This window comes from Oncorhynchus masou, chromosome 13, assembly GCF_036934945.1.
Source record: "Oncorhynchus masou masou isolate Uvic2021 chromosome 13, UVic_Omas_1.1, whole genome shotgun sequence".
NCBI classification, from domain to species: domain Eukaryota; kingdom Metazoa; phylum Chordata; class Actinopteri; order Salmoniformes; family Salmonidae; genus Oncorhynchus; species Oncorhynchus masou.
Genome location: NC_088224.1, coordinates 3,556,245 through 3,581,092, shown reverse-complemented (window position 1 = coordinate 3,581,092; position 24,848 = coordinate 3,556,245). Strand labels below are relative to the sequence as shown.

General features: G+C 42.9%; 1 protein-coding gene across 1 annotated transcript in view; it reads left to right on the top strand.

Annotated features, from left to right (window-relative positions):
* Positions 1-24,292, top strand: part of LOC135551658 (transmembrane protein 64-like) — a 28,248-nt gene extending 3,956 nt beyond the window's left edge. Inside the window, exons 2-3 of the mRNA XM_064982837.1 lie at positions 13,718-13,873; positions 17,434-24,292. Of these exons, the coding sequence (XP_064838909.1) occupies positions 13,718-13,873; positions 17,434-17,622 (345 nt within the window). The 3' untranslated portion in view covers positions 17,623-24,292. The remainder of the gene's footprint in view (positions 1-13,717; positions 13,874-17,433) is intronic.
* Positions 24,293-24,848: the final 556 nt, after the last annotated feature.

Genomic DNA, 24,848 nt, shown 5'->3' with positions numbered 1-24,848 from the left:
GTGTGATAACTTGACTATATAGATGGGTTAGCTGACTCATATAAATGATGTGTGATAACTTGGCTATATAGATGGGTTAGCTGACTGTCGTATAAATGATGTGATATCATGGCTATATAGATGGGTTAGCTGACTGTCGTATAAATGATGTGATATCTTGGCTATATAGATGGGTTAGCTGACTGTCGTATAAATGATGTGTGATAACTTGGCTATATAGATGGGTTAGCTGACTGTCGTATAAATGATGTGATAACATGGCTATATAGATGGGTTAGCTGACTGTCGTATAAATGATGTGATAACATGGCTATATAGATGGGTTAGCTGACTGTCGTATAAATGATGTGATATCATGGCTATATAGATGGGTTAGCTGACTGTCGTATAAATGATGTGATATCATGGCTATATAGATGGGTTAGCTGACTGTCGTATAAATGATGTGTGATAACTTGGCTATATAGATGGGTTAGCTGACTGTCGTATAAATGATGTGATATCATGGCTATATAGATGGGTTAGCTGACTGTCGTATAAATGATGTGTGATAACTTGGCTATATAGATGGGTTAGCTGACTGTCGTATAAATGATGTGATAACATGGCTATATAGATGGGTTAACTGACTGTCGTATAAATGATGTGATAACATGGCTATATAGATGGGTTAGCTGACTGTCGTATAAATGATGTGATAACATGGCTATATAGATGGGTTAGCTGACTGTCGTATAAATGATGTGATATCATGGCTATATAGATGGGTTAGCTGACTGTATAAATGATGTGTGATAACTTGACTATATAGATGGGTTAGCTGACTGTATAAATGATGTGTGATAACTTGACTATATAGATGGGTTAGCTGACTGTATAAATGATGTGATATCATGGCTATATAGATGGGTTAGCTGACTGTCGTATAAATGATGTGTGATAACTTGGCTATATAGATGGGTTAGCTGACTGTCGTATAAATGATGTGATATCATGGCTATATAGATGGGTTAGCTGACTGTATAAATGATGTGATATCATGGCTATATAGATGGGTTAGCTGACTGTATAAATGGTGTGATATCATGGCTATATAGATGGGTTAGCTGACTGTCGTATAAATGATGTGATATCTTGGCTATATAGATGGGTTAGCTGACTGTCGTATAAATGATGTGTGATAACTTGGCTATATAGATGGGTTAGCTGACTGTCGTATAAATGATGTGATATCATGGCTATATAGATGGGTTAGCTGACTGTCGTATAAATGATGTGTGATAACTTGGCTATATAGATGGGTTAGCTGACTGTATAAATGATGTGTGATAACTTGACTATATAGATGGGTTAGCTGACTGTATAAATGATGCGTGATAACTTGACTATATAGATGAGTTAGCTGACTGTCGTATAAATGATGTGTGATAACTTGACTATATAGATGGGTTAGCTGACTGTCGTATAAATGATGTGTGATAACTTGACTATATAGATGGGTTAGTTGACTGTCGTATAAATGATGTGTGATAACTTGACTATATAGATGGGTTAGCTGACTGTCGTATAAATGATGTGTGATAACTTGGCTATATAGATGGGTTAGCTGACTGTCGTATAAATGATGTGTGATAACTTGGCTATATAGATGGGTTAGCTGACTCATATAAATGATGTGTGATAACTTGGCTATATAGATGGGTTAGCTGACTGTATAAATTACGTGTGATAACTTGGCTATATAGATGGGTTAGCTGACTCATATAAATGATGTGTGATATCTTGGCTATATAGATGGGTTAGCTGACTGTATAAATTACGTGTGATAACTGTGCTATATAGATGGGTTAGCTGACTCATATAAATGATGTGTGATAACTTGGCTATATAGATGGGTTAGCTGACTGTATAAATTACGTGTGATAACTTGGCTATATAGATGGGTTAGCTGACTCATATAAATGATAATATATAATAATAAATAATATATGTGTGATAACTTGGCTATATAGATGGGTTAGCTGACTGTATAAATGATGTGATATCATGGCTATATAGATGGGTTAGCTGACTCATATAAATGATGTGTGATAACTTGGCTATATAGATGGGTTAGCTGACTGTATAAATGATGTGTGATAACTTGGCTATATAGATGGGTTAGCTGACTGTCGTATAAATGATGTGATATCATGGCTATATAGATGGGTTAGCTGACTGTCGTATAAATGATGTGTGATAACTTGGCTATATAGATGGGTTAGCTGACTGTCGTATAAATGATGTGATAACATGGCTATATAGATGGGTTAACTGACTGTCGTATAAATGATGTGATAACATGGCTATATAGATGGGTTAGCTGACTGTCGTATAAATGATGTGATAACATGGCTATATAGATGGGTTAGCTGACTGTCGTATAAATGATGTGATATCATGGCTATATAGATGGGTTAGCTGACTGTATAAATGATGTGTGATAACTTGACTATATAGATGGGTTAGCTGACTGTATAAATGATGTGTGATAACTTGACTATATAGATGGGTTAGCTGACTGTATAAATGATGTGATATCATGGCTATATAGATGGGTTAGCTGACTGTCGTATAAATGATGTGTGATAACTTGGCTATATAGATGGGTTAGCTGACTGTCGTATAAATGATGTGATATCATGGCTATATAGATGGGTTAGCTGACTGTATAAATGATGTGATATCATGGCTATATAGATGGGTTAGCTGACTGTATAAATGATGTGATATCATGGCTATATAGATGGGTTAGCTGACTGTCGTATAAATGATGTGATATCTTGGCTATATAGATGGGTTAGCTGACTGTCGTATAAATGATGTGTGATAACTTGGCTATATAGATGGGTTAGCTGACTGTCGTATAAATGATGTGATATCATGGCTATATAGATGGGTTAGCTGACTGTCGTATAAATGATGTGTGATAACTTGGCTATATAGATGGGTTAGCTGACTGTATAAATGATGTGTGATAACTTGACTATATAGATGGGTTAGCTGACTGTATAAATGATGCGTGATAACTTGACTATATAGATGGGTTAGCTGACTGTCGTATAAATGATGTGTGATAACTTGACTATATAGATGGGTTAGCTGACTGTCGTATAAATGATGTGTGATAACTTGACTATATAGATGGGTTAGCTGACTGTCGTATAAATGATGTGTGATAACTTGACTATATAGATGGGTTAGCTGACTGTCGTATAAATGATGCGTGATAACTTGGCTATATAGATGGGTTAGCTGACTGTCGTATAAATGATGTGTGATAACTTGGCTATATAGATGGGTTAGCTGACTCATATAAATGATGTGTGATAACTTGGCTATATAGATGGGTTAGCTGACTGTATAAATTACGTGTGATAACTTGGCTATATAGATGGGTTAGCTGACTCATATAAATGATGTGTGATATCTTGGCTATATAGATGGGTTAGCTGACTGTATAAATTACGTGTGATAACTTGGCTATATAGATGGGTTAGCTGACTCATATAAATGATGTGTGATAACTTGGCTATATAGATGGGTTAGCTGACTGTATAAATGATGTGATATCATGGCTATATAGATGGGTTAGCTGACTCATATAAATGATGTGTGATAACTTGGCTATATAGATGGGTTAGCTGACTGTATAAATGATGTGTGATAACTTGGCTATATAGATGGGTTAGCTGACTGTATAAATGACGTGTGATAACTTGGCTATATAGATTGGTTAGCTGACTCATATAAATGATGTGTGATAACTTAGCTATATAGATGGGTTAGCTGACTCATATAAATGATGTGTGATAACTTGGCTATATAGATGGGTTAGCTGACTGTCGTATAAATGATGTGATAACTTGGCTATATACAGTGGGGCAAAAAAGTATTTATTCAGACCCCAATTGTGCAAGTTCTCCCACTTAAAAAGATGAGAGAGGCCTGTAATTTTCATCATAGGTACACTTCAACTATGACAGACAAAATGAGAGAAAACATCCAGAAAATCACATTGTAGGATTTTTAATGAATTTATTTGCAAATTATGGTGGAAAATAAGTATTTGGTCAATAACAAAAGTTTATCTCAATACTTTGTTATATACCCTTTGTTGGGTATGTGATGAGTTAAAATAATTAGTGCAAAAAGATCAATGCAGATAGTCCGGGTAGCTATTGGTTAACTATTCATCTCACTATTTAGCAGTCGTATGGCCTGGTGTTAGAAGCTGTTTAACTCACTATTTAGCAGTCGTATGGCCTGGTGATAGAAGCTGTTTAACTCACTATTTAGCAGTCGTATGGCCTGGTGATAGAAGCTGTTTAACTCACTATTTAGCAGTCTTATGGCCTGGTGATAGAAGCTGTTTAACTCACTATTTAGCAGTCATATGGCCAGGTGATAGAAGCTGTTTAACTCACTATTTAGCAGTCTTATGGCCAGGTGATAGAAGCTGTTTAACTCACTAATTAGCAGTCGTATGGCCTGGTGATAGAAGCTGTTCAAAGTCCTTTTGGTTCCAGACTGTTGGTTACAGACGGTTGGTTCCAGACGGTTGGTTACAGACTGTTGGTTCCAGACGGTTGGTTACAGACGGTTGGTTACAGACGGTTGGTTACAGACGGTTGGTTCCAGACGGTTGGTTCCAGACGGTTGGTTCCAGACGGTTGGTTCCAGACTGTTGGTTCCAGACTGTTGGTTCCAGACGGTTGGTTCCAGACGGTTGGTTCCAGACGGTTGGTTCCAGACGGTTGGTTCCAGACGGTTGGTTCCAGACGGTTGGTTCCAGACTGTTGGTTCCAGACGGTTGGTTCCAGACGGTTGGTTCCAGACGGTTGGTTCCAGACGGTTGGTTCCAGACGGTTGGTTCCAGACGGTTGGTTCCAGACGGTTGGTTCCAGACGGTTGGTTCCAGACTGTTGGTTCCAGACGGTTGGTTACAGACGGTTGGTTACAGACGGTTGGTTCCAGACGGTTGGTTACAGACTGTTGGTTCCAGACGGTTGGTTACAGACTCTCTCAGGCACACCAGATGTTAGGTCTAGGATGGGTACATTGTTCTGATAGGCTGATCAGATATGATCTACTGAACGAGCCTATCAGGAATGGAGCTTACCCACTATAAATATTATCCACAAAACATGTCCCTTTTTAAATCATACACATCATTTATGCAATCTATCAGCATAGATAACAAGCTAGCTTGCTAGCTAGCTCACAAGACTAGCCAAGTTAGTTGCGTTGTTCCTAGCATACGATTGCATGTTGTCTCCTTGATGAGGTGGGGATCATTCATCTCAACAAATTAATGGATGATGCATTTTATCTCGATCTCCACAAAACATATTTTTTCTCGACATAACGAGGGAATTATTATAATATTTTTACCCCGTTTTCTCCAATTGGTAGTTACAGTCTTGACCCATCGCTGCATTTCCCCTATGGACTCGGGAGAGGCGAGGGTCGAGAGCCGCTCCTCCGAAACACGACCCTGACAAGCCACACTGACAAGAATACTGCTCGCTTAACCTGGAAGCCAGAAGCACCAATGTGTCGGAGGAAACATCCCAGCAGGCCAAACCCTCCTCTAACCCGGACGACGCTGGGCCAATTGTGCGTGATAACTTGGCTATATAGATGGGTTAGCTGACTGTATAAATGATGTGATATCATGGCTATATAGATGGGTTAGCTGACTGTATAAATGATGTGATATCATGGCTATATAGATGGGTTAGCTGACTGTCGTATAAATGATGTGTGATAACATGGCTATATAGATGGGTTAGCTGACTGTCGTATAAATGATGTGTGATAACTTGGCTATATAGATGGGTTAGCTGACTGTCGTATAAATGATGTGATATCATGGCTATATAGATGGGTTAGCTGACTGTCGTATAAATGATGTGTGATAACTTGACTATATAGATGGGTTAGCTGACTGTCGTATAAATGATGTGTGATAACTTGGCTATATCGATGGGTTAGCTGACTGTCGTATAAATGATGTGTGATAACTTGGCTATATAGATGGGTTAGCTGACTGTCGTATAAATGATGTGATATCATGGCTATATAGATGGGTTAGCTGACTGTATAAATGATGTGTGATAACTTGGCTATATAGATGGGTTAGCTGACTGTCGTATAAATGATGTGTGATAACTTGGCTATATAGATGGGTTAGCTGACTGTCGTATAAATGATGTGTGATAACTTGACTATATTACATTTACATTTAAGTCATTTAGCAGACGCTCTTATCCAGAGCGACTTACAAATTGGTGAATTCACCTTCTGACATCCAGTGGAACAGCCACTTTACAATAGTGCATCTAAATCATTAAGGGGGGGGGTGGTGAGAAGGATTACTTATCCTATCCTAGGTATTCCTTGAAGAGGTGGGGTTTCAGGTGTCTCCGGAAGGTGGTGATTGACTCCGCTGTCCTGGCGTCGTGAGGGAGTTTGTTCCACCATTGGGGGGCCAGAGCAGCGAACAGTTTTGACTGGGCTGAGCGGGAACTGTACTTCCTCAATGGTAGGGAGGCGAGCAGGCCAGAGGTGGATGAACGCAGTGCCCTTGCTTGGGTGTAGGGCCTGATCAGAGACTATATAGATGGGTTAGCTGACTGTCGTATAAATGATGTGTGATAACTTGGCTATATAGATGGGTTAGCTGACTGTCGTATAAATGATGTGTGATAACTTGGCTATATAGATGGGTTAGCTGACTGTCGTATAAATGATGTGTGATAACTTGACTATATAGATGGGTTAGCTGACTGTTGTATAAATGATGTGTGATAACTTGGCTATATAGATGGGTTAGCTGACTGTCGTATAAATGATGTGTGATAACTTGGCTATATAGATGGGTTAGCTGACTGTCGTATAAATGATGTGTGATAACTTGACTATATAGATGGGTTAGCTGACTGTCGTATAAATGATGTGTGATAACTTGACTATATAGATGGGTTAGCTGACTGTATAAATGATGTGTGATAACATGGCTATATAGATGGGTTAGCTGACTGTCGTATAAATGATGTGTGATAACTTGGCTATATAGATGGGTTAGCTGACTGTCGTATAAATGATGTGTGATAACTTGGCTATATAGATGGGTTAGCTGACTGTCGTATAAATGATGTGATATCATGGCTATATAGATGGGTTAGCTGACTGTATAAATGATGTGATAACATGGCTATATAGATGGGTTAGCTGACTGTCGTATAAATGATGTGTGATAACTTGGCTATATAGATGGGTTAGCTGACTGTCGTATAAATGATGTGTGATAACTTGGCTATATAGATGGGTTAGCTGACTGTATAAATGATGTGTGATAACTTGGCAAAATAGATGGGTTAGCTGACTGTATAAATGACGTGTGATAACTTGGCTATATAGATGGGTTAGCTGACTCATATAAATGATGTGTGATAACTTGGCTATATAGATGGGTTAGCTGACTGTCGTATAAATGATGTGATAACTTGGCTATATACAGTGAGGCAAAAAAGTATTTATTCAGACCCCAATTGTGCAAGTTCTCCCACTTAAAAAGATGAGAGAGGCCTGTAATTTTCATCATAGGTACACTTCAACTATGACAGACAAAATGAGAGAAAACATCCAGAAAATCACATTGTAGGATTTTTAATGAATTTATTTGCAAATTATGGTGGAAAATAAGTATTTGGTCAATAACAAAAGTTTATCTCAATACTTTGTTATATACCCTTTGTTGGGTATGTGATGAGTTAAAATAATTAGTGCAAAAAGATCAATGCAGATAGTCCGGGTAGCTATTGGTTAACTATTCATCTCACTATTTAGCAGTCGTATGGCCTGGTGTTAGAAGCTGTTTAACTCACTATTTAGCAGTCGTATGGCCTGGTGATAGTAGCTGTTTAACTCACTATTTAGCAGTCGTATGGCCTGGTGTCAGAAGCTGTTTAACTCACTATTTAGCAGTCTTATGGCCTGGTGTCAGAAGCTGTTTAACTCACTATTTAGCAGTCGTATGGCCTGGTGATAGAAGCTGTTTAACTCACTATTTAGCAGTCTTATGGCCTGGTGATAGAAGCTGTTTAACTCACTATTTAGCAGTCGTATGGCCTGGTGATAGAAGCTGTTTAACTCACTATTTAGCAGTCTTATGGCCTGGTGTTAGAAGCTGTTTAACTCACTATTTAGCAGTCTTATGGCCTGGTGATAGAAGCTGTTTAACTCACTATTTAGCAGTCTTATGGCCTGGTGATAGAAGCTGTTTAACTCACTATTTAGCAGTCTTATGGCCTGGTGTTAGAAGCTGTTTAACTCACTATTTAGCAGTCGTATGGCCTGGTGTTAGAAGCTGTTCAAGGTCCTTTTGGTTCCAGACGGTTGGTTCCAGACGGTTGGTTCCAGACGGTTGGTTCCAGACGGTTGGTTCCAGACGGTTGGTTACAGACGGTTGGTTACAGACGCTTGGTTCCAGACGGTTGGTTCCAGACTGTTGGTTCCAGACGGTTGGTTCCAGACGGTTGGTTCCAGACTGTTGGTTCCAGACGGTTGGTTCCAGACGGTTGGTTACAGACTGTTGGTTACAGACTGTTGGTTACAGACTGTTGGTTACAGACGGTCGGTTCCAGACGGTTGGTTCCAGACGGTTGGTTCCAGACGGTTGGTTACAGACGGTTGGTTACAGACGGTTGGTTACAGACTGTTGGTTCCAGACTGTTGGTTCCAGACTGTTGGTTCCAGACGGTTGGTTCCAGACGGTTGGTTCCAGACTGTTGGTTACAGACGGTTGGTTACAGACTCTCTCAGGCACACCAGATGTTAGGTCTAGGATGGGTACATTGTTCTGATAGGCTGATCAGATATGATCTACTGAACGAGCCTATCAGGAATGGAGCTTACCCACTATAAATATTATCCACAAAACATGTCCCTTTTTAAATCATACACATCATTTATGCAATCTATCAGCATAGATAACAAGCTAGCTTGCTAGCTAGCTCACAAGACTAGCCAAGTTAGTTGCGTTGTTCCTAGCATACGATTGCATGTTGTCTCCTTGATGAGGTGGGGATCATTCATCTCAACAAATTAATGGATGATGCATTTTATCTCGATCTCCACAAAACGTATTTTTTCTCGACATAACGAAGGAATTATTATAATATTTTTACCCCGTTTTCTCCAATTGGTAGTTACAGTCTTGACCCATCGCTGCATTTCCCCTATGGACTCGGGAGAGGCGAGGGTCGAGAGCCGCTCCTCCGAAACACGACCCTGACAAGCCACACTGCTTCTGGAGAATACTGCTCGCTTAACCTGGAAGCCAGAAGCACCAATGTGTCGGAGGAAACATCCCAGCAGGCCAAACCCTCCTCTAACCCGGACGACGCTGGGCCAATTGTGCGCCACCTCATGGGTCTCCCAGTCGCAGCCGACTGTGATGCAGCCTGGGATCGAACCCGGGTCAAGTAGTGATGCCTCAAGCACTGAGGTGCAGTGCCTTAGATCGCTGCGCCACTCGTTGTGACCTGAGGACTTGTCCCAAATGGCACCCTATTCATTACATAGTGCACTAACATGGGAATAGGGTACCGTTTGGGATGCTGGCTGAGTGAGTCGTAGAGGCTTCCAACCAGTCAGCAGCAGGTCTTTTCAAAGTAGTGCACTATGTAGGAAATAAGATGTGCAAAGTAGTGCACTATGTAGGAAATAAGATGTGCAAAGTAGTGCACTATGTAGGAAATAAGATGTGCAAAGTAGTGCACTATGTAGGACATAAGATGCCATTTGGGACAGGGACACTGATGTTGGATTTGGAAGTTCCCTGTCCAAAAGGTTATCGCGTCCCATAGTAGGAGTGCTGATATAGGATCAACCCCCCTCCCCATATAATCTTATGTAATCTAAAAGGTTATCGCCTCCCATAGTAGGAGTGCTGATATAGGATCAATCCCCCCCCCTCCCCATATAATCTTCTGCACTGTAATCTAAAAGGTTATCGCGTCCCATGAGTGGGCCTACATAGCAATTGACATTATAGGTCATTATCCAATCAGAGCCCTCCTTTAGGATTGCACATTCAGCTAATCATAAAGCAGTGGGAGTTCCCTTTTTGAAACCATTTTTATATTCACTGTGTTCATGGTGCTCCTAAAATGGATCGTACCTCCTGAATTAGTAGATGGATCATACCTCCTAAATTAGCAGAGAGCCTCCCGTAGATGGTTCATACCTCCTGAATTAGCAGAGAGCCTCCAGTAGATGGATCATAACTCCTGAATAAGCAGAGAGCGTATTGTAGATGGTTCATACCTCCTGAATTAGCAGAGAGCCTCCAGTAGATGGATCATACCTCCTAAATTAGCAGAGAGCCTCCAGTAGATGGATCATACCTCCTGAATTAGCAGAGAGCGTATTGTAGATGGATCATACCTCCTGAATTAGCAGAGAGCCTCCAGTAGATGGATCATACCTCCTGAATTAGCAGAGAGCGTATTGTAGATGGTTCATACCTCCTGAATTAGCAGAGAGCGTATTGTAGATGGATCATACCTCCTGAATTAGCAGAGAGCATATTGTAGATGGATCGTACCTCCTGAATTAGTAGATGGATCATACCTCCTAAATTAGTAGAGAGCGTATTGTAGATGGATCATACCTCCTGAATTAGCAGAGAGCGTATTGTAGATGGATCATACCTCCTGAATTAGCAGAGAGCGTATTGTAGATGGATCATACCTCCTGAATTAGCAGAGAGCGTATTGTAGATGGATCATACCTCCTGAATTAGCACAGAGCCTCCAATAGATGGATCATACCTCCTGAATTAGCAGAGAGCGTATTGGAGATGGATCATAACTCCTGAATTAGCAGAGAGCGTATTGTAGATGGATCATACCTCCTGAATTAGCAGAGAGCGTATTGGAGATGGATCATACCTCCTGAATTAGCAGAGAGCGTATTGGAGATGGATCATAACTCCTGAATTAGCAGAGAGCGTATTGGAGATATTCAATGTATGTTATAATTCTTATTATATTATATATATATTTCTTAAAATGAACAAAATCAAAAAAGAGTACCTTTCTTTTGAGATATTGATAATTATGTTGAATAAATTAACGTGAGCACACTAAGGAGTATATTGACAACAATGTTAACAATATCATGTACTGTACACAGATCATAGGGTCTTTCCAGGAGGCATGTATAAGTCTAAAATAACCACATTCATCATGATTTTCTCAATGATAATGGATGTCAAACATCCTTCCTCCCAATGAAGTTTACCAGAACAAATTGAGATATCAAAAAATGAATATGGTCTATGGAATCTAATGGTCTAATATGGATGACCTTGGGTGACGTTCTCTGTCTGTCCAAAGGTTACAACGTCCCTCCCAGGACAGGAGCCGAGCCGAGATGGCTCTTTGACCCTCCACACTGTTGAACAGACAGACGCTTCCAAATCACACCATTGTACAAGTTGTGGATACTTGTAATAAAGAATAAATGTTGTTCCCCTTCGATGTTTACTGATCTGACGGTTCTGGTATAATCAGAATATAGTGGTAAAGATGTCTTACAGATCAGCAAACATTTTAATTTATTTTATTTCACCTTTATTTATCCAGGAAGGCCAAGTTGAGAACAAGTTCTCATTTACAACTGCGACCTGACCAAGATAAAGCAAAGCAGTGCGACACAAACAACAACACATGGAGTAAAACAAACATACAAAAAAATAAGTCTATATACAATGTGAGCAAATGAGGTAGGATAAGAGAGGTAAGGCAATAAATAGGCCATGGTGGCGAAGTAATTACAATATAGCAATTAAACACTGGAATGGTAGATTGAAGGGAACAGGTTTAGTATTGTCGGGAATCTGGAGAGTTGCTATCTTGTAGTAGACGCCTGCTGCTGGTTGGAACAATATAGACTAGTAGTTAGTCATTAATTCAATCCCAGACAATATAACCGGTTTACATTAGTTGCTAAGTGATAGATTGGCTTACAACTGAGCCAATTGTAGTGTGTAGTTGATTTAGGAAGGCCTATCTTTGAGACACTTCTGTTACTAGAGATCTATCCTATATATGTCATTATGGCTGGGCGACATAGCCAAAATATCACATCACTGTCTTTTAAAAAGATTAGACGGTATGATGGTATTTTGTGTTATTGAAAAATAAAACTTCAAAATGTGCCCTAGAGTGCCAACACAAAACAAGTGATTTCAATGGAGTGTTTTATACTGTTCAATTCAACTGCAACCCAAAATAATTTTCTGAATTTCCTGTACTCGTTAGAGGTCGACAGACACGTAGGGCTGCAGGATATGGGCAAACAATCTAGGCCTCGTGTTGAACCAAATGTTTAACCAAATGTTGCAATTGCGATTTGACTTGGAATGTAGAGCAAAACACTTAGGTGAACGAACTGTTCATTACATAATCGCATTTGTGGTGACTTTTTCTAATGGTATTTTCCTGCTACTGGAACATTTGCCCTTATAGCCTACTGCCATGTGCACATTCAAACCTAACTTTCTGATTGGTTGCGTCAGTCATATTGTGTAAAAATAGTTGTTTTCTTTTATGCTAGTGGTTGTATTAACTTGGGATCTATCGCATCCCACAACTGTCCAAGACTATGTTTTGAAATATTTATTTTGCGAAACAGAATAGAATTGTTTGACTTTTGTTTGTACTATGGGGGATAGTAGATTGACATAGGCTAGTGTTTTTGCTGTTCGTTAGGCCTACTCATCTTGTTGGCTGACAAAAAGTAAATGCGGACAGTTGTTCCAATATCTGCAATATGCTCTTCGAAATTGGATGTGTCTGTTTTCACTTGTAGCCGGTGAGAAAGACCCGATCATGTGATGGGGCTCAGGGAGAAGGGCGCAACGGCCCCTGGCCACAAAAGGCATGGATTTTTTTTTTGGGGGGGGTACGTTACGCCAACACAAAGGGGATGCCGCCGTAAGTGTCAAATTGTGAACGAGAGACTGATGTAGTGTGTACAGCCTGCGCAAAAAAAACTAAGCAGAGCTCAAACCTTATCAAGACACTTTTTTTTTCAAATCATCATTAGTCGTATCATGCAGCCTTACAATGTGTTGAACATCAACGTTTGTTCATTCTATAAGATAATGCCACGGAATACTAAGCCAATCTAGTCTGCTAAATGAACTAGTGCAGCCCACAGCCATATGGCACAGCCACATCAGGACCTAACATAAAGACAACTCAGTATGCTGTTTTGTTCTTCTGATATAGACTACATTTTCTTCATATCATGTTTCTTTAGACCTGTCTAAAATAAATAATGGATTTATTGTGATGGTGTAGGCTATATTACATGAAGTTATTCAACTGATTAAAATTTTTAGATTAGTTAAGAGAAACGTGACACCACTTAGAGGTTATTCACTAATCTGTAAGAGAAATGATCAATCTCGGAAATAAAGGTTGAAAACACAGACGTCTTCGCTGTATCTTTCACCATTTGAATATCTGAGATTGATTGTTTCCTCTGCAGACTAGCGTCTTGTCCAAGTGGTGTACTTCGCCATGAAGCTGGCTACAGAAACAGGAAGTAGGCCGTTCTGGCCGGGACAAGACTAACTTTGAAACACTCTTCCTTTCAGATCACAGACGTGTCGTTGCCGAACTACCTGGTGGCATCGTCAGTCGGCCTGCTGCCCACACAGCTCCTAAACTCCTACCTGGGCACCACGCTGCGCACCATGGAGGACGTCATCGCAGAACAGAGCATCAGCGGATATCTGGTCTTCAGTCTACAGGTGAGTCAGAGGATACCTTGTCTTCAGTCTACAGGTGAGTCAGAGGATACCTGGTCTTCAGTCTACAGGTGAGTCAGAACAGAGCATCAGTGGATACCTGGTCTTCAGTCTACAGGTGAGTCAGAACAGAGCATCAGTGGATACCTGGTCTTCAGTCTACAGGTGAGTCAGAACAGAGCATCAGAGGATACCTGGTCTTCAGTGTACAGGTGAGTCAGAACAGAGCATCAGCGGATACCTTGTCTTCAGTCTACAGTTGAGTCAGAGGATACCTGGTCTTCAGTCTACAGGTGAGTCAGAGGATACCTGGTCTTCAGTCTACAGTTGAGTCAGAGGATACCTGGTCTTCAGTCTACAGGTGAGTCAGAGGATACCTGGTCTTCAGTCTACAGGTGAGTCAGAGGATACCTGGTCTTCAGTCTACAGGTGAGTCAGAACAGAGCATCAGCGGATACCTTGTCTTCAGTCTACAGGTGAGTCACAGGATACCTGGTCTTCAGTCTACAGGTGAGTCAGATGATACCTTGTCTTCAGTCTACAGGTGAGTCAGAACAGAGCATCAGCGGATACCTGGTCTTCAGGTGAGTCAGAGGATTTTTTATTTATTTTTTTATTTCACCTTTATTTAACCAGGTAGGCAAGTTGAGAACAAGTTCTCATTTACAACTGCGACCTGGCCAAGATAAAGCAAAGCAGTTTGACACATACAACGATACAGAGTTACACATGGAGTAAAACAAACATACAGTCAATAATACAGTATAAACAAGTCTATATACGATGTGAGCAAATTTAATTTAATTTGTACCTTTATTTTACTAGGCAGTTAAGAACAAATTCTTATTTTTAATGACAGCCTAGTGGGTTACCTGCCTTGTTCAGGGGGAGAATGACAGATTTATACCTTGTCAGCTTGGGATTTGAACTTTCAACCTTTCAGTTACGAGTCCAACTCTCTAACCACTAGGCTACCCTGCCGCTCTATAACTGGCAGCGTAGCCATAGTGGATGAGGACCACACAGTTTTAGGACCATACAGTTTTAGGACCATAGTGGATGAGGACCACACAGTTTTAGGACCATAGTGGATGAGGACCACACAGTTTTAGGACCATAGGGGATGAGGACCATCTTGGATGAGGATGACTAACTCTCAGAACATCCATACTGATGGTTTCTTTTCTTCATCCATCCAACATGTTCAGTGTCTGCTTGCTGCCTAGAGGTTTATGTGCTGAGGAACATGTTGTGCTTCATGGAATGAAGAAAAAAATAAATATATATATATATATATATATATATATATATATATATACAAAAAGGTGTGTCTGACCTGAAGAACCAAGGACTGCCATTCTACGAAAAGACTGCCATTCTACAAAAAGACTGGCATTCTACAAAAAGACTGCCATTCTACAAAAAGACTGGCATTCTACAAAAAGACTGGCATTCTACAAAAAGACTGGCATTCTACAAAAAGACTGGCATTCTACAAAAAGACTGGCATTCTACAAAAAGACTGCCATTCTACAAAAAGACTGGCATTCTACAAAAAGACTGGCATTCTACAAAAAGACTAGCATTCTACAAAAAGCACAGGTTTGAAACGGCATGAACTAGAAAAAATAAAAACAACTTCTAGGGACAGTTTTCAGGACACAGATTAAGCCTGGTCCTGGACAAAGAGGCACTTTCAATTGATAATATTTAACAGGCCCCTAGGGACAGACCCATGCTGCTGGTTCACCTGTAGACTGAAGACAAGGTATCCTCTGACTCACCTGTAGACCAGGTATCCTTTCAATTCTTGGACCGACTCTCTTCTCTGTATACATCAATGTTGTCGCTCTTGCTGCTGGTGAGTCTCTGATCCACCTCTACGCAGACGACACCATTCTGTATACTTCTGGCCCTTCTTTGGACACTGTTAACTAACCTCCAGGCAAGCTTCAATGCCATACAACTCTCCTTCCGTGGCCTCCAATTGCTCTTAAATGCAAGTCAAACGAAATGCATGCTCTTCAACTGATCGCTACCTGCACCTACCCGCCTGTCCAACATCACTACTCTGGACGGCTCTGACTTAGAATACGTGGACAACTACAAATACTTAGGTGTCTGGTTAGACTGTAAACTCTCCTTCCAGACCCATATCAAACATCTCCAATCTAAAGTTAAATCTAGAATTGGCTTCCTATTTCGCAACAAAGCATCCTTCACTCATGCTGCCAAACATACCCTTGTAAAACTGACCATCCTACCAATCCTCGACTTTGGCGATGTCAATTACAAAATAGCCTCCAATACCCTACTCAACAAATTGGATGCAGTCTATCACAGTGCAATCCGTTTTGTCACCAAAGCCCCATATACTACCCACCATTGCGAGCTGTACGCTCTCGCTGGCTGGCCCTCGCTTCATACTCGTTGCCAAACCCACTGGCTCCATGTCATCTACAAGTCCCTGCTCGGTAAAGTCCCCCCTTATCTCAGCTCGCTGGTCACCATAGCATCTCCCACCTGTAGCACATGCTCCAGCAGGTATATCTCTCTAGTCACCCCCAAAACAAATTCTTTCTTTGGCCGCCTCTCCTTCCAGTTCTCTGCTGCCAATGACTGGAACGAACTACAAAAATCTCTGAAACTGGAAACACTTATCTCCCTCACTAGCTTTAAGCACCAACTGTCAGAGCAGCTCACAGATTACTGCACCTGTACATAGCCCACCTATAATTTAGCCCAAACAACTACCTCTTTCCCTACTGTATTTAATTTATTTATTTATTTTGCTCCTTTGCACCCCATTATTTTTATTTCTACTTTTGCACATTCGTCCGTTGCAAATCTACCATTCCAGTGTTTTACTTGCTATACTGTATTTACTTTGCCACCAAGGCCTTTTTTTGCCTTTACCTCCCTTATCTCAACTCATTTGGCAGAGTAGCTTAGTGGTTAGAGCGTTGGACTAGTAACTGAAAGGTTGCAAGTTCGAATCCCCGAGCTGACAAGGTACAAATCTGTCGTTCTGCCCCTGAACAGGCAGTTAACCCACTGTTCCTCGGCCGTCATTGAAAATAAGAATTTCTTCTTAACTGACTTGCCTGGTTAAATAAAGATAAAAAAATAAAAATTTGCTCACATTGTATATAGACTTGTTTCTACTGTATTATTGACTGTATGTTTGTTTTACTCCATGTGTCACTCTGTGTCGTTGTATGTGTCAAACTGCTTTGCTTTATCTTGGCCAGGTCGCAATTGTAAATGAGAACATATTCTCAACTTGCCTCCCTGGTTAAATAAATACATAAATAAAATCGACCTGGGGAATAGTTACAGGGGAGGAGGGATGAATGGGCCAATTTGGAAGCTGGGGATGATTAGGTGACCATGATGGTATGAAGGCCAGATTGGGAATTTAGCCAGGACACCAGGGTTAACACCCCTACTCTGACGATAAGTGCCATGGGATCTTTAGTGACCACAGAGAGTCCGGTCACCCGTGTTACGTCCCTTCTAAACAGTATGGCTCTATAACACGGTTCTGTTTCCCTCTCTCTCAGATCATCATCAGTATAGGTCTGATGTTCTACGTGGTCCATCGGGCCCAGGTGGAGCTGAATGCGGCCATCGCTGCCTGTCAGATGGAGCTGAAGACATCACACATGAACGGCACTTCCACCAATCACAGCGGCTTCACGTACTGCAGCAAGAGGGCGTCGGCCGGGGGTGGGATCATCAACGTGGTCTGATTAATGTCTCAAAACCCTGATTGGACACGAGCAAATGGGATCAAAATGAACACTGATTGGCCAGTAGAGCAGATCTGATATCTTCCACGACGAGGAGGACCTACCAAATAGCAACGCTGATTGTGTGAATCTATGGGACTTGTAGGTGCAGCTGAGGGCTGCCAGGTGTTTAGTAGTCAGGTACAGTGGTGTTGTCATCACAGACTTAGCTACAACCTGAACACTCTATGCAGCACAGCTCACCATTCAGATCTCAATGAGACCAAGGGCTTCTCTTCTACAGTGTGGGACCAGAGGCTAAGGGCTTCTCTTCTACAGTGTGGGACCAGGGGCTAAGGGCTTCTCTTCTACAGCGTGGGACCAGGGGCTAAGGGCTTCTCTTCTATAGTGTGGGACCAGGGGCTAAGGGCTTCTCTTCTACAGCGTGGGACCAGGGTGCTATGCTATATGTTGACCTCATTTATAATGATGTCAAAAGGAAGAAATGGTTTAGCATACACTACGAGGCCTTTTTTCTATTGGTTCATTTTTTTTGTTTTTCTCTCACCATAAGAAGCAGTACGCCAACGTGTTGATCCTGCTCTGTTACTGGGGTAGAGGCTTACGGAACCATGCGTCAGTGTAGCCTAGTGGTTAGAGCGTTGGACTAGTAACCGGAAGGTTGCGAGTTCAAACCCCCGAGCTGACAAGGTACAAATCTGTTGTTCTGCCCCTGAACAGGCAGTTAACCCACTGTTCCTAGGCTGTAATTTGTTCTTAACAGACTTGCCTGGTTAAATAAAGGTAAAAAAAATAAAAATTACGTATGGCTTAATGATGAGGTATGGCTTAATGATGACGTAATGATGAGGTATGGCTTAACGATGACGTATGGCTTAATGACCAAAGCTGAGGGGGTCACTACAACAGAGGCACAACCTGGCTGTGTCACAAATGGCCCCCTATTCAATATGCACTACTGTAGAGCCCTATGGTTCCTGGTCAAAAGTAGTGCGCTATATAGGGAATCCCTGTCTGCCTGTCAGATGTACAATATGCTAATAATATGTGTGTAAAGTAGGAGGAGTTTGTTGTGCTCTGTTTCCATGTTCCATCCAAACTTCCCTTGCAAATGATAGCTGTTTTAGTTACCAACAATTTTTGGGGGGTTAATTCATTGTTTTTTTATTATTTTTTGCATTTTTTTAATGTTGATTTGTAAAATAGTAAAGGGCATTATTTGGATAGGTTTATCAGTCTGTAGTTGAATCCTGTTTAATTGTGCCTTATTGCTTAGAATAGAGAGACCGAGGTCTCTGTTGGTGTTACCAAGCTAGGAGTACTGGAGTTCATTAGGTACCAAACGGGGAGGGACTAAACTTGTGCAGAAGTTTGTGAGAAATGTGATGACGGGACTATATTGATATTAACGGGCAGAATCATAACTTGTCCAATAAGAAACAATTGTTTTCACGGGAGCACGTCCGCTTTGGCCGAAGGGAGCAGGTCGGCTTTGGCCTGTTCTGTCTGTCAGTTGATCATTTTAGCGGCCCTGCAGTTCTGACAGGAACAGATGGGAGAGACATTCTCAGCAGGAGATGTTGTAATGTTCTGCTAAGGAACCCTGAGTACAGCATGGTCTGATTTACTGTAGGCTAGCTAGCTACCATTTTGATTTACTGTAGACTGGCTAGCTACCATTCTGATTTACTGTAGACTGGCTAGCTACCATTCTGATTTACTGTAGACTGGCTAGCGACCATTCTGATTTACTGTAGACTGGCTAGCTACCATTCTGATTTACTGTAGACTGGCTAGCTACCATTCTGATTTACTGTAGGCTAGCTACCATTCTAATTTACTGTAGACTGGCTAGCTACCATTCTGATTTACTGTAGGCTAGCTAGCTTCTGATTTACTGTAGGCTGGCTAGCTTCTGATTTACTGTAGGCTAGCTAGCTTCTGATTTACTGTAGACTGGCTAGCTACCATTCTGATTTACTGTAGACTGGCTAGCGACCATTCTGATTTACTGTAGACTGGCTAGCTACCATTCTGATTTACTGTAGGCTAGCTAACTTCTGATTTACTGTAGGCTGGCTAGCTTCTGATTTACTGTAGACTAGCTAGCTTCTGATTTACTGTAGGCTGGCTAGCTACCATTCTGGTTTACTGTAGACTGGCTAGCTTCTGATTTACTGTAGGCTAGCAAGCTTCTGATTTACTGTAGGCTAGCTAGCTTCTGATTTACTGTAGGCTAGCTAGCTTCTGATTTACTGTAGGCTGGCTAGCTTCTGATTTACTGTAGGCTGGCTAGCTTCTGATTTACTGTAGGCTAGCTAGCTTCTGATTTACTGTAGGCTGGCTAGCTACCATTCTGATTTACTGTAGAAAACAATGTTATATTGTGAGAATAGCTGTAGATTAGCCTGGCTACAGATCTGTTCGACTGTACACTTCGCCCTAATAAAAAAACTATTTTCTACTGTGAGTAAAAAGGATAGCTGTTTATAAGTCTCTAGTCTGCTTCATAAAATCCTGCAACTATTTATTAACGTTCTCCTTGCATCGACCAAACCCTGATTCGTCCGTCGGGCTGACAAATGGTGAAGCATGAAACATCACTCTTAATTAAGAAAGCGTTTCCACTGCTCCAGAGTCCAATGGGGGCTTTCTACCACTTCAGCCGATGCTTGTCATTGCGCATGGTGATCTTAGGCTTGTGTGCGGCTGCTCCGCCATGGAAACCCATTTCATGAAGCTCCCGACGAACAGTTCTTGTGCTGATGTTGCTTCCAGAGGCAGTTTGGAACTCTGTAGCGAGTGTTGCAACCAAGGATAGACTATTTTTACGCACTTCAGCACTCTGTGAGCTTGTGTGGCCAACCACTTCGCAGCTGAGACGTTTCTTTCTTCTCCTAGACGTGTCCACTTCACAGTAACAGCACTTACAGTTGACCGGGGAAGCTGTAGCAGGGCTTCAATTTGACGAACTGACTTGTTGGAAAGGTGGCATCATGACGGTGCCACGTTGAAAGTCACTGTGCTCTTCAGTACGGGCCATTCTACTGCTAATGTTTGTCTATGGAGATTGCATGGCTGTGTGCTGGATTTTGTACACCTGTCTGCAACGGGTGTGGCTGAAATAGACGAATCCATACATTTTTTTAAGGGGGTGTCCACATACTTTCATAAATATACAATGTACATGAATCTAGAACTCCAGATTCCAGCTGTTTTTAAATCACTAGTATGTAAAATGGTGTTTCTTAATACCCACAAAAATCAAACATGACATGTACGCAAAACGATGAATGTGATCATCCTTAGGTGCACACTTTATTCTATGGACTTGAATATTCTTATTGTGGTGATGCTGTTGCTTTGATGGTAAAGGTCTAGTAGAGGATACTGGCTTCTACCAAACATCATCTGGTCTAGTTTGGTCTTCGCTTTGTTCCCAAGCCTGAAATCTCTCTTCCCAGACCGGTTTCTCTTGTCCTGACAAAATGACTATAAGTTGTCGGCTTGGCTCCACCACAAACCCATCTGACAACAGTCCCTCTGTTCCATCTTATTCCATCTTCTCTCATTCTTCTTCTCTGGTTTTGGAAGCAGCGTAGAGTATAAACCAACACATTCCATGCTGTCTGTCAGTTGGTTCTTCTCTGGTTTTGGAAGCAGAGTAGAGTATAAACCAACACATTCCATGCTGTCTGTCAGTTGGTTCTTCTTCTCTGGTTTTGGAAGCAGTGTAGAGTATAAACCAAAACATTCCATGCTGTCTGTCAGTTGATTCTTCTTCTCTGGTTTTGGAAGCAGAGTAGAGAATAAACCACCACATTCCATGCTGTCTGTCAGTTGGTACTTCTTCTCTGGTTTTGGAAGCAGAGTAGACTATAAACCAACACATTCCATGCTGTCTGTCAGTTGGTTCTTCTTCTCTGGTTTTGGAAGCAGAGTAGAGTATACACCAACACTTTCCATGCTGTCTGTCAGTTGGTTCTTCTTCTCTGGTTTTGGAAGCAGCGTAGAGTATAATTAAGTCTTCACTATTTCTGAGAATGGGGCCTCCTCTTTCCTGAATTTAGAAATAATGTTTTGAAAAAGTGTGCAGAAATGTGATGACGGGACTATACTGATATTAACGGGCAGAATCATACAACATTCCCTGGAGTTAGCCTGGCTCCAGGTCTGTTTGTGCTTTTACCTACTTCATGCTGTCAGCCAAGACGAGGAGTGGCACGGTGGCACAAACAGACTTGTACCCAGGCTACATTGGAGTTGGCAAGACCGCACAAGCAGATCTGGGATCCAGGCTACAAACCTGCCTTGTGGTTCCTGCTGTCTAACACGTAAAGCTGCCTAACACTTCATCATAGACGGACCGACGCTTCATTAATTCTACTCTGTCCACCAGCACAGCATTTAAACAGCTTTTATTTAGACAAACAAACGGGGCAGTTGGAAAAAGTGTCATCTCTAGTCACTGAGCCTGGGGGACGAGGTGTCATCACTAGTCACTGAGCCTGGGGACGAGGTGTCATCTCTAGTCACTGAGCCTGGGGATGAGGTGTCGTCACTGAGCCTGGGGACGAGGTTAGTGGAGGTGTCATCTCTAGTCACTGAGCCTGGGGGACGAGGTGTCATCACTAGTCACTGAGCCTGGGGACGAGGTGTCATCTCTAGTCACTGAGCCTGGGGATGAGGTTAGTAGAGGTGTCATCTCTAGTCACTGAGCCTGGGGACGAGGTGTCATCTCTAGTCACTGAGCCTGGGGACGAGGTGTCATCTCTAGTCACTGAGCCTGGGGACGAGGTTAGTGGAGGTGTCATCTCTAGTCACTGAGCCTGGGGACGAGGTTAGTAGAGGTGTCATCTCTAGTCACTGAGCCTGGGGATGAGGTGTCATCTCTAGTCACTGAGCCTGGGGACGAGGTGTCGTCACTAGTCACTGAGCCTGTCGACGAGGTTAGTGGAGGTGTCATCTCTAGTCACTGAGCCTGGGGATGAGGTTAGTGGAGGTGTCATCTCTAGTCACTGAGCCTGGGGATGAGGTTAGTAGAGGTGTCATCTCTAGTCACTGAGCCTGGGGACGAGGTGTCATCTCTAGTCACTGAGCCTGGGGGACGAGGTGTCATCTCTAGTCACTGAGCCTGGGGGACGAGGTGTCGTCACTGAGCCTGGGGACGAGGTTAGTAGAGGTGTCATCACTAGTCACTGAGCCTGGGGGACGAGGTGTCGTCACTGAGCCTGGGGATGAGGTGTCATCTCTAGTCACTGAGCTTGGGGATGAGGTGTCATCTCTAGTCACTGAGCCTGGGGATGAGGTGTCGTCACTGAGCCTGGGGATGAGGTGTCATCTCTAGTCACTGAGCCTGGGGCCGAGGTGTCATCACTAGTCACTGAGCCTGGGGACGAGGTGTCGTCACTGAGCCTGGGGATGAGGTTAGTAGAGGTGTTATGCAATCATGAAGCGGGTTTTACCGACATCAAAAGCTTTGGTTTCTGTTCATCTGTTGGCTCTACTTTACATAGACACGTTATGCAACCATGGATTCATACAGGAAGTCTTCCATAGACCTACCAATTCTTAGCCTGGCCCCAGATCTGTTTCTACTGTCTAGCCAACTCCTAAATAGTGTTTGACATGACAATGACCATAAGAGTTGGATATACAAACTAATCTGAGTATAGGCCAACAAACCCCTACTCTGGGACCTAACTGGGGTCTGGTGAAGTAGACCCTAGATCAGAGGTGGGCAAACCTTTTGGCTCGAGGGCCACAACGGGATTTTGAAATTCAACAGAAGGATACATTTTTTGGAGGGGACCAATTGCTTGTTAAAATCAATTTGAGGGGGCCTCCCGAGTGGCGCAGTGGTCTAAGGCGTCATTACAGACCCGGGTTCGATCCCAGGCTGTGTCATAGCTGGCCGTGACATGAGGCGGTGCACAATTGGCCCAGCGACGTCCGGGTTAGGGGAGGGTTTGGCAGGCCGAGATTTCCTTGTCCCATCACGCTCTAGCGACTCCTGTGGCGGGCCGGGCGCATGCACGCTGATGCAGTCGCCAGGTGTAAGGTGTTTCCTCTGACACATTGGTGCGGCTGGTTTCCAGGTTCAGTGGGCGTTGTGTCTAGAAGCAGTGAGGCTGGTTTCCTGGTTCAGTGGGCGTTGTGTCTAGAAGCAGTGAGGCTGGTTTCCTGGTTCAGTGGGCGTTGTGTCTAGAAGCAGTGAGGCTGGTTTCCTGGTTCAGTGGGCATTGTGTCTAGAAGCAGTGAGGCTGGTTTCCTGGTTCAGTGGGCGTTGTGTCTAGAAGCAGTGAGGCCTTGTTGGGTTGTGTATTGGAGGACGCACGGCTCTCGACCTTCGCCTCTCCCGAGTCCGTACAGGAGTTGCAGCGATGGGACAAGACTGTAACTACCAATTGGATGCCACAAAATTGGGTATTCAGATGCTGGGTCAGATTATAATTTTTGCCAACTAATGGTTAAGGTTAGGATTTGGGGAGGGATAGCTGATCTGTACCTCAGAGAAACTTGGTTTCTTGATTCGACTTCACATTGGAACACAGCCGGATCTCATAGACCTGACGTAACATAGTAAAAGTAAATCCACGATACCAATTAGTATGATATGTTACGTATGGTTACATGAGACAGATGGTTGCTGAAGGTAACAACTAAAGTAGGGTGGTTGGTTGGGGCGGACGGGTGGGCGTATGGGGTGGTTGGTTGGGGTGGGCGTATGGGGTGGTTGGTTGGGGTGGACGGTTGGGGCGGACGGGTGGGGTGGACGGGTGGGTGTATGGGGTGGTTGGTTGGGGTGGACGGGTGGGCGTATGGGGTGGTTGGTTGGAGTGGGCGTATGGGGTGGTTGGTTGGGGTGGACGGGTGGGGTGGTTGGTTGGGGTGGACAGGTGGGGTGGATGGGTGGGCGTATGGGGTGGTTGGTTGGGGTGGACGGGTGGGGTGGTTGGTTGGGGCGGACGGGTGGGGTGGACGGGTGGGCGTATGGGGTGGTTGGTTGGGGTGGACGGGTGGGCGTATGGGGTGGTTGGTTGGAGTGGGCGTATGGGGTGGTTGGTTGGGGTGGACGGGTGGGCGTATGGGGTGGTTGGTTGGAGTGGGCGTATGGGGTGGTTGGTTGGGGTGGACGGGTGGGGTGGTTGGTTGGGGTGGACGGGTGGGGTGGATGGGTGGGCGTATGGGGTGGTTGGTTGGGGTGGACGGGTGGGGTGGATGGG